The sequence below is a fragment of the Zingiber officinale genome, chromosome 8B, assembly GCF_018446385.1.
Source record: "Zingiber officinale cultivar Zhangliang chromosome 8B, Zo_v1.1, whole genome shotgun sequence".
Classification (NCBI taxonomy): Eukaryota; Viridiplantae; Streptophyta; class Magnoliopsida; order Zingiberales; family Zingiberaceae; genus Zingiber; species Zingiber officinale.
The window spans coordinates 92,919,119-92,930,279 of NC_056001.1; the positions used below are offsets into that span (position 1 = coordinate 92,919,119).

The 11,161-nt window shown below is 35.9% G+C and overlaps 1 protein-coding gene across 1 annotated transcript; it reads right to left on the minus strand.

Moving 5' to 3' along the window:
• Nucleotides 1–8,444: 8,444 nt before the first annotated feature.
• Nucleotides 8,445–10,069, minus strand: LOC122014039. The gene is made up of 3 exons (XM_042570234.1): nt 9,467–10,069; nt 8,649–9,377; nt 8,445–8,552 (listed from the first exon to the last, which is right to left on the minus strand). The coding sequence occupies exons 1-3, from the start codon at nt 10,067–10,069 to the stop codon at nt 8,445–8,447; spliced, it is 1,440 nt and encodes a 479-aa protein (XP_042426168.1).
• Between the last annotated feature and the right edge of the window lie 1,092 nt (nt 10,070–11,161).

An 11,161-nucleotide genomic window follows, 5' to 3' on the forward strand; every position in this document is an offset into this window, starting at 1 on the left:
TCCCTCTGGCTTCTCGTCCCTTGGAATCGCTGCGTGTTTCCTTCTCGTCCGCCGACGTACTCATCCGCAGTCTTCGTCCCTCGGACGCACCGCATGCCGTCCTTCTCGCTAGCTGCGTCTCTTGCTCCCCGAACAATCTTCCGCTCCGGCTTTCGTCCCTCGGAACCACCGCACGCTTCCTTCTCGTCAGCCGATGTACTCTTTCGCAGTACCTCGTCCCTCGGACTGCCGTCCTTCTCGCTAGCTGCGTCTTCCGCTCGATTACCTGTGCTCCTAAGCTCCTGCACACTTAGACACAAGGTTAGAAACACATAGGACCTAAATTAACTTGTTGATCACACCAAAACAACCATGGGGTTCCAACAATCTCCCCCTTTTTGGTGTGATCAACCCAAGTTAAGCTAGGGTTAAAATAGACATTAAATAAAATTAAGTAAATTAACTTAATTTACAATTTAAGTACAAAAAGATAGAAAAAATTAACTCTATCTACCTCCCCCTAGACTTATACTTTCCCTTCTCCCCCTTTGATCACAAAAAAAATGGGGTTTCAAGAAAAACAATCTAAGGGTTAAAAATTTAGAGAAAAAAAAATATTTAAAGAAAATATTTCTAAGTCAAGGAAAATTTCTTCGTAAAAAGAAATTTCCAAGTCATTAAGATCTTTCTTTTTTAGCAAATTTTGAGAACTTTGAAAATTTTGAAATAATTTTCACAACAGCAATCTCAAGATATCAGAGAAAATTTCTAAGTTAAAAATAACTTTTGGAAAATTTCTAAGTTTTCACCAAAAAAAATTTTTCTAAGCCCAAAATTTTATTTAAGAAAATTGATAATATTAAAAAAAATATTCTATGTATTTATTTATTTATTTTATTCTAATACTTTTATCAGAAAATTTTAAATTTCCATTTCAATATATCATAACTTCTTAAATCACACTTTTTCAAATTTAAAGTAAATAATATTAAACATGCAGAAATTTTTTTTGACGGAATATTTGGTAAAAGATCTTTTAAACATGTTTTAAGTTTGCAAGATTCGTTTGACAAAGTATTTTGTAACTTGCAAGGCTCATTTGACAATACTTTTATTTAGCAATATTCTTTCAGCAAGATAATAGGTAAAAAATCTTTCGGCAATTTTTCTGTTTTACAGGATTCGTTTGACAAAAGATTTTTTAATTCGAAAATTTTTTCCGACGATATAAAAAATTCTTTCGACAATGTGCAAGATTCGTTCGAAAAAATATTTTGGAGTTTGCAGGAATTTTTTAACAAAAATTCTAATTTGCAGGAGTCTATTAATAATAGATTTCTTAATCTAAAATTTTTTTTCGAAGATTCAATTTCTAATTCAAAAAAAATCTTCAGGCAATTTTTCGATTGATTGAACCAATTGATCAGAAGTTCGAGTTCATACATGACTTACCTTTTCGATAGTTGATTCTCCCCCTGTCGAGTTGCTTTCTTCCGAAGTTTCTCCCCCTTCATCGTTGCTCATCTGGGATGGGCTTGCTTCGGGATGGAATTCGACCATTGAGTTTGTTGGGGCTGTCTCGGTAATTTCTTCCGTCTCGGATTCTTCTGATGACGGCTCGATGTTTATTGAGGAGACGACTTCAACTGGTTCTTCGTAGAGCTTTAAGAACTTTTCCCAAAGTTCTTTCACGCTTTTGTACTCTCCGACTTTATCGAAATCTTTAGTTGGTATTGCGCTTAGAATGTGAAATTCTGCCCGACCGTTTGCCATTGACTCGTCACGTTGCTTCTTATTCCAGAGGCGTAGATCGAGTCTTTCTCCGTTCGTGTTCTTCGGTTCTTCATAACCAAATTTTAATATTAAAGAAATACCAAAATATATATATATATGAATTAAGGTATACCTCCATTTTTTGTTTTCAGATGGAAAACTTCCCCTCGAATGCAGGTGGGTAGTCACTAGCTCTGGCCATCGTTTTGTTGCTTCAGACGGCGGTTAGTCCTTCTAAGGCATCTCGGCTCTTATGCCACTTGTAGGACCGTTGGGCGGGCTAGAAGGGGGTTGTTGGTTAGTCCTGCAAAATAAAAAGCAAACAACCCTTCTCGAACTCTTTAAGCTAACACTTGCATAAATAAAGCAGAGTAAATAAATAAAGCATTAAAAAGACGAGACACAAAAGGTTTACTAGGTTACAACCGAGGATATTGTTAATCCAAGGAAGATTAAGCTCACTTAAAAACTCCTTCAGGCGGAGAAGCCTCGTACAACGTTGAAGTGCAAAAAACAAAAGTTCAACTCTAGACTAAAGCTTACAAGAGTTGGAATTACAATTCAGAGTTCGTTGAAAAAGCTTCTAGACCAAGGCTATATTTATAGCCTTGGTCGGGGCGCCTGGAAGGGTCTAGGCGCCCTGGGGGGATAAAACTTTATCCACCAACGTCCAGATCGAGATTGACTCAATCTGGTCAAACTTCACGGTTCGGGCGCCCGGAGGGGTTCCGGGCGCCCCGGAGGGCTTCGGGGTGCCCCGGACTGCTCCGGGCGCCCCGGACCCCAAAGTCAACAAACGTTGACTTTTTCGTCTGGGACCTCTTCTCTGGTTCAGTCCTGCCTCGATCCGGTTCTTCTCCTCCGGACCCGCTCGCTTGGGTGATCTCTACCATCCGGAAAAGGGCTCACCCGAACCTAAGTTCCGGTCTTCTCGAGCGGGCTTCCCTCCGGCTTCTCGTCCCTCGGAATCGCCGCGTGTTTCCTTCTCGTCCGCCGGCGTACTCATCCGCAGTCTTCGTCCCTCGGATGCACCACGTGCCATCCTTCTCGCTAGCTGCGTCTCTTGCTCCCCGAGCAATCTTCCGCTCCGGCTTTCGTCCCTTGGAACCACCACACGCTTCCTTCTCGTCTACCGGTGTACTCTTCCGCAGCACCTCGTCCCTCGGACTGCCGTCCTTCTCGCTAGCCGCATCTTCTGCTCGACTACCTGTGCTCCTAAGCTCCAGCACACTTAGACACAAGGTTAGAAATACATAGAACCTAACTTAACATGTTGATCACACCAAAACAACCATGGGGTTCCAACAATAACAAGGTGTACAATAAAATCGATCACTCGGTATGCAATAAATTATGTGGAGGGATGTGAGCGATATAGATGAGATCTATCCCTTCCATATGATGGAAGTGATATCTATGGGCCCCTTGATTAGTAGAACACAAGAAAGTATGGTCATGCGCAAATGAGTCAATATGAGATATTGAGTTTATTTGATTGAGTGTGTCTACTTAGAGATCAAGAAACACAAAGGTTGATAAGAGGATGACATGGTCTATGCCTCATTGATCAATCTAGATATCAAGGATAGAGGGACCAAGTCATACAAGATAATCACCACGAACAAGTTAGGTCGGATCTCAACTTTCTCATCACTTGGGTAGAAATGATGTCTTGCTAGATGTCACTCATTGCTTATGTATCTAAATGTTGATTTGGGTACATTGTCAATGTTACGAGAACTTATTGGATCACATAAAGAACAATTAGATATGGAGATGAGTTTATATAATGAATCATTGGATTAAGTCTAATTTGAATTGGACTTATTGAGTAAGACTCAATTTGATCTAATTATTGGATTAAATCCAATTCAAACTAGACTCATTGAATCAATTTGAATGATTGGAATGGTGATTCATTGAATTCTAAATTACATGAGAATCAATGAGTTAGACTCATTGGGTGAACTTGAGTTCACCAAGGAAGTTGAATGGTCAAAATTGAACCATTGGATTGAATGGTCAATTTTAAGTCATTGGATTAGAAGATGAAAGGGTAAAACCCTTTGGTATTCATGAGATGGATATATATATATATATATATCATTTTGGATGATATTTTATAAAGTATAAAAACTTTTAGTCTTCTTTTTCTTCCTCCTTCCCTCTCTTGGCCGAAACCCCTTCTTGTGGTTGCTAGCACAACCTTAGGTGGTTTCCTTCTCTATCTTGTGAGTTTGTAAGACAAATGAAGGAAAGGCTTGTTCATGTGGATACCGTAGAGGCGTGAACGTGAGATCTTATTGAGATCCAAGTTATCTGGAGTCCGTGAGCATGCATCAAAGGTATAACCACTATCATGCAACTTAGTATAAGTTATTTTCTTTCCCTTTCGCATGGATCTCCTGGAGGAACTAGATGTTTTTCGCTGCGCTTTCGCGTGTTTAGCGCCCTAGTTCCTTAAAGACTGGTAACAAATAATGGCTACTGTGTTGTGCACAATATGTGGGGATTCTATGTGTCATCAACCCAACGGCTGCATATCAGTCGACTGATACTTGTGTTAGTCAACTGGTTGCCAGCCACAACCCTCTGTTTGTTTTGATATCGGGTATCAGTCGACTGATGGAAGTATCAGTTGACTGGTACCTCTTAATATAAAAATGCATGACTTCAAACATGATCTTATATATTTGAACCAAATCCTTAGCCTACACTTATACCTTCAAGCATCTTCCATCAGCCTCGCTCCCTTAGAATGCTTCCAAGCCCACGGCTCCTCATCTTTGCACTTGCTTTCAAGTGCTTCCTTCGGCTTTGTCATGCTAAATCTTCTTTCACCAAGAGGTCGCACCTCCAGAACTTCATCCGTCAAGACTATCTTCTTGGACTTTCCTTTGTACCTCTGTACTCAATATTTATATTAGATCACTAACCTTGCCTAACTTAAACTTATTTGACCAAATATCAAAAGTAAATAATGTCTAGAGTAAGATTGCACCAATATTTTTTATCACAAATTCAGCGACGAAAAATGGATTTGTCGCAAATTTTGCGATGAATAATAGATTCATCGCAAAATTTGCGACAAATTAATGATTTGTCACAAAAATCAAAATTTTTTATAAAAATTTAGAATTTTGAAACCCATTGAGGTACCTATGAAGCTCAAATAAGATAAAATCAGTTTATATGAGTTTCTAGAAATCCCCTGATCATATAAATGCACTAAAATATTAATTTTATCTAATATAATGAGATTTGTGATTTTTTTAATATGATTAACATTTCTTAGATACCTTTACGGTACAAAAAATCACCTGTTGAGTAAAATTAGTGCTTGAGGATATTTACAAAATCAAGGGATTTATAAAAACTCATAAAAATTGATTTCATGTCATTCCGAGCACTCTAGGTACCTCAACCGGCTTTGGAAAGTTTAAATTTATATATAAAAATATTTGTCAAATTTGCAACGAATTTAGAATTTATTGCAGAATTTGTGACGAATTCCAAAATTCGTCATAGAATATACAAGACATTCTAAATTTGTCGTAGAATGTTAATTTTTTTAAATAAATTTTTCAATGTTGGTTTAGGTATCTAGATAGCTCGAAATGAGATGAAATCACTTCTTATGAGTTCTTATAAATCCCCTTATCATATAGATGCCCTCAAGTATTAATTTTACTTGATATATTGATCTTGGTGATTTTTTTAAGGCGATTAACATTTTGAAATCTCTAGGTACCTAGATCGACTTCAAAAAAATTTATATAGATGAAACTAATTCCTATGAGTTTGTATAAATCTCCTGATCATATAGATGTCCTCAAATATTAATTTTACCTAATATATTGAGATCAGTGATTTTTTGAATGCGATTAATATTTTTGGACACCTTCACGATAAAAAAATCATCACTTGGGTAAAATTAGTATTTTAGAATATTTATAAAATCAAGGGATTTATAGAAACTCATAGAAACTGATCTCGTATCATTCCGAGCTCTTTAGGTATCTCAACCGGCATTAAAAATTTTAAATTTAAACTTTCCGAAACTAGTTAAGGTACCTACAAAGTTCGGAATGACATGAAATCAATTTCTATAAGTTCCTATAAATCTTCTAATTATAAAAAAAATCCTTTAAAATAATTTAACCAACTATATATTTTCTTCAATTGCTAAATTAATTATGTGTACGTAAAACTTAGTCAAATTTCTATAAGAAGTTGTAATTTAACATATTACACTTATTTTAAAATATCTGAAAATGGTTGAAATACCTAGAGAGCTCGAAATGAGATGAAACTAATTCTTTTGAGTTTATATTAATCTCCTGATCATATAGATGCCATCAAATATTAATTTTACCTAATATATTAAGATCTGTGATTTTTTAAAGGCGATTAAGCTCCTACAACTTATAGCAGTTATTATGCAGTAGCTGCTACAACGGTGCAGCAGCTACTACAATGGTACAAAAGCTGCTACAATGGTGCATTAGCTACTACAACGGTGCAGTAGCTGCTACAACGGTGCAAAAGTTGCTACAATGGTGCAGAATATGGTACAACGGTGCAGTAGCTGCTATAACGGTGCAGTAACTGCTACAACGATGCAGAAGTTGTTACAATGGTGCAGAAACTGCTATAACGGTACAGAAACTACTACAACGGTACAGTAGCTGCTACAACGATGCAGTAGCTACTACAACATAATAGTCACACAATAACACTGTTATATGTTATAGCAGCTACTATACAGAAGCTGCTACAACATGTAGCAGCTATTGTGTAGTAGCTGCTATAACATTGTAACAGCTAAAAAATTAGCAGCACAGTGATTGTTGCATGCAATCAGATGAGAGAGAAACAAGAATTTTATAATTGTTGCATATAGATGAAAGAGAAAAGTTGTTACACGTAGATGAGAGAGATTAAAAAAAATATATTTTGGTTGTAACAGATTGAGCACGTTTGATTTCGCTCATGGTCGCGTACAAAGCGTCGCTTAACATATCAAATCTCATATATATCAAATCTGTAACGAATTTTGAAATTCGTCACAAAATCTGCAATGATTTTTTTTAATTTATAATTTTTTAAAATTAATTGAAACAATTGATATTAGATAAATCACAACTCAATTTATTTTTACACTACGTAGAAAAAATAAATTTAATTGGCGCCAAATTACTGAAAGTTCAAAACTTATTGAGTATGAAATAATTAAGCTCAGTTCGTTACCAAGATTGGATTTAGAGGGTATTTGGCTGAGCTTATAAGCTCTCTAAAACAGCTTATTAGTTGTTTTAGAGCTTATAAGCTCTTCAAATTTGTTTGGTAAATTTTTTTTCAAGCAGCTTATAAACTGTCAAAATAAATTGTTTTGGAGCTTATAAGCTGTTTTTAAAAAAGTATGGAAGACCCTACTTTTTAAAAAAAGATCTTATTTTAATAATTTTCTTCTCTAAAATATCCTTATATAATTTCATAAATTCTCATCTTATTCAACATAAATTTTTATAAACCTAATATCTTTCTATCTCTGTCGACTTTTCTTCCAGCGCCAGGTCATCTTCTCCACCAACGCCTCTTTCCAAGTTTCTCTCCCCCGGTGCATAAATTCGCCCAAACTCCTTTATTAATAAAAAGCCCAAAACCCTCAATTAATAGTATTATACCCTTTTTGATAATTTTATTAGTAAAAACATCTTATAATACCAAATACATCAATACCTTTAAGTTGATTGTAATAAGTTCACCAAACACTTTAACAACTTATTTTTAAAATAAGACCTAACAACTTATAAGTTCCTAAAACAACTTATAAGTTGTATGAACTTACAAGTTGTTTTTAATAAGTTTAGTCAGACACCCTCTTAAAATCAAAATATCGGAGACCAACTCAATTTCACAAATGCATAGACTTATAAATTGAACCCGACAAAATGGTAAATTTTGGATTTAACATAAATTCGAATCACAAATGGAAGCCATCAAAATCAAAATAGTTTACTAAATCCAGCACCTAAAATGTTTAAATAGAAATCTCGCATTCTACTTTTTAAATTATCAACTCAGACAACTCGAACACTTATTTATTTTCTAAAATATCCATTTCCTTGTTGTCTATCGTCTCAATCTGCCAATCACGATTTCATAGTTAGCTCGACTGTAATTATACAATTAGGCCCAACTGCAATATCACAACTAAGCTTGATCGTAATTTGGCTACTAAGTTTGGCCGCAATTCCACGAGGTGTGTGATTAACAAATTTAGTTAGTATTTTAAAAGTAAGGTGTGTGATTAAGAAATTTAAAAAATTTATGTGTTATTCAATAAATTGCCGAAGGACCATCACAATTGAAGAATAAAAATGATTCAAGATTAACATGACCATAAACCAAGCTCGCTCCGTCTGACCCAATCAATCGGAACACCTCAATCCGTTTGACAATATAGCCTGTCCGAAAGCGACACTAATCGACTGAGCAAGACTTGATACGTCTTGGCTGTCAAACTCGATCAAGACAATTCGATAGTATACATGAGATTTAGTTAAATATTATCAAATAAAAAAATTACGAGATTAAAATAAAATAGCAATTTTTCTGATAAGAAATAGCACAACCCACAAAATGTAAACACCCACAAAATAGCCTTCCTCTCTACTGCATTTGATGGATCAATCACCCTTCTCGTCCACCGAAGTGAACACACCAACAGTCCTTGCTAAGAAGGCATCTGTTAGCGCTGTGTTGGACGTCAAAGCAACGCCAAGAAAGTCAAGAACCTGAAAATGAAATAAGAGAAACAAAAGCAGCATGAAGTCTCATACTTTTGAAGTACATGCACCAACACAAATTAAAGCCGAAGCAACCAGACCAACCTCCTCTTCAGCTACGCTCAACTCTGCCATCTTTATTGGATCAGAGATTTCCTTGCTAAATGAAATGACTTCTGCGAGGGATAGTGGGGCGACCACGAGTTCGTCGGAGACTATGTACCTTAATTCCTGACAATAACTTCCATATGAAGAAATTGTTCCTTTGAGTTGACTTTTGGGGTCTACAAGTGTTGCCTGATATGCCCGCATGTCATTATACTTGTTTGATTGGCAGTAGAAAGTCGTTGCGCTTAGTTTGCAGAAGCAGTAACAAGCATAGTAGATATCTCGCTTCTCCTCCTCCACTCCAATGATTTGATTCTTGCAGTTGAAACATGGCGCAAGCTTAGGATTAAGCAGTCTCTCTTCGCAGCCTGCAACCATGTAACCTGATGACCGCAAACGCTCTGCACTACCATACAAGTTATACAGACATCCAATCGGCCGGAATCGACTGCCCAAGTGCTTTCCCAGAGAACCCAATGGCAATGTGAGAAAACTGAAAAGCAAATCAACGAAGTCATGATTCGCCACAGCATACAACACCTTGTTACGAGTAAGGGCCATGTTGAGTTTGTAGATCTTCTTCTCCTCATCAAACGCCTTTTTTTCAACTGTTTTTTCAATCGAAGGGACTGAAACCTTGGGCGGCGGCGTGTCTTCTCCATTTTGCAATAAAACATCAGTTAGTGGAGTGTCGGAAATGAGGGACCTTTTAAGAATTCGTACAACCTGAATGCATTGAATTTGTCAATTGAATTACCATCAGCTATTGAAGTAGAAAGAAATTAGAAGACGCTGGAAAAAAAATAGAAACTTGCCTGTTCTCGTTCAATCTTTACCAATCTCTCTTCTAGTTGGTTACGATCACCATTGCCACACTCGTTTAAAGTCGAAATGAGGTCCTCAACCAAAGATATACAAAGAGCATCTGTAACAACAAATTTAGCCCCTTTGATGAAAACGCCACGAAATTCTTCATAATTAACATCATCTTGATTCAGATCATAACTAACTGCCGTATTAATGCCACCACCACATTGGCATTTGAGACCTGAATAATAACTGTAGTTACGCTGAGTGCAGTTAGCGTAAGAGCATTTATATAACTTTCCCATTTCAGCGATATTAATCCGAAGTTTCTGGCATTTCACGCCAGATGAATTCACTGGGTTGGTCAACATCGATCTGCACCCTGCCGTCACCAGGTACTTCTCATCGAGCTGCTCGACGCTTTGGTAAATCTTATCGAAACAACCCAGGGACGACTGCCTGTTGAGAAGACGGACGACGGTGCCAACAGGCATCGTGAGGAAGCTGAGGAGAACATCTACGAAATCCAAGCCCGAATCGACAAAAGCTACGCAGTTCTTGGTCTTGTTCACAAAGACTTTTAGGGTGATTTCCTTCTGACTAGTGGTCATGTCTACTTAGCACACGCAACGTCAGAGTAGGAGATAGAGCAGATAACAAATTTGGATTTTGTGCAACTACTGTGGAATATTTATAGTAACTTGCCATGGGGACTCCTTAAGGAGTTAACTCGAAATTAGCGTGCAGAATTCTAAGCGTCAATAGTTGCTTAAGAATTTTTAAAGGACTTCAAATTGCCGCGCGTGCTATGAATGGAGTTACCAGTGAGAATTAATTGTAAGAGTCAATAGTTGCTTAAGAGTTTATCGTGTCTGCTTTGGAATTAGAAGATTTTAAATGATTTGGACATCAGAGTTCTTGAACCTGATCGAGAATTCTTATTCAGCCAATCGAATTATTGCATCTTACTTGGGTCCGACGCTACGTCGGCTGCTTAGTTATTACTTCTATTTTTTTTATCTCTTTCATAAACGAATTTTGTATTTTGGATCGTCCGCATTAAATACCTTATTCAAGATTTTTATCTTAAATTTTAATAGGATCTATTACTTAAATTATGTATTTATGAATAATAATTCTTTAAGTCTAGAAAATGAATTTCATTTCTTAAATATTATAAAAGAGAAAGAAGAAATAGGAAAGTTAATATATGATGTATTAAAAAATAGATATCTAAATTTAATAAAATAAATTTTTTTGTGGGTATGCTCTGACTCAAGGAAGAAACTCCAATTGAATTAGAGGTTTGTAGAAAAATGGTAGAAAAAGAGAGATCCCTCTAAGAAGATGAGCCATCTCTAGATTGAAATAAAAATAAATTTTCATTTAAATCAAAATCAAATTCAATATATTTTTTTTATAAGAGTTCTAATTATTATCTAAATAACATAAGAAATAAGAAAAATCTCAATAAATAAAAAATAAAAGAAAATTCATCTTAAAAAAAAAAGATAAAATCTTTAGAAGAGAAAATTAATCTTAAAAAATTAAAATAAAAAAAGTTAAAAGATTAAATTAGAGTTAATCAAAAGACATAACATAATACGTTCATGCTAAAAGGAAAAGGATGACTACTAGAAAGATGATTCCATCTTGTTCAAATTTTGAATAGAACACAACCGAGTTAGGAGGTAACGAGCTAA

Bases quoted from the DNA above. Each gene is read 5' to 3' on its own strand.
- LOC122014039 (XM_042570234.1), bottom strand. From the start codon at position 10,069: ATGACCACTAGTCAGAAGGAAATCACCCTAAAAGTCTTTGTGAACAAG. The intron at 9,378-9,466 runs GCAAGTTTCTAT...CAATGCATTCAG, and splicing joins TAAAGATTGAACGAGAACAG to GTTGTACGAATTCTTAAAAG. The intron at 8,553-8,648 runs GTTGGTCTGGTT...TTTCATTTTCAG, and splicing joins TGAGCGTAGCTGAAGAGGAG to GTTCTTGACTTTCTTGGCGT.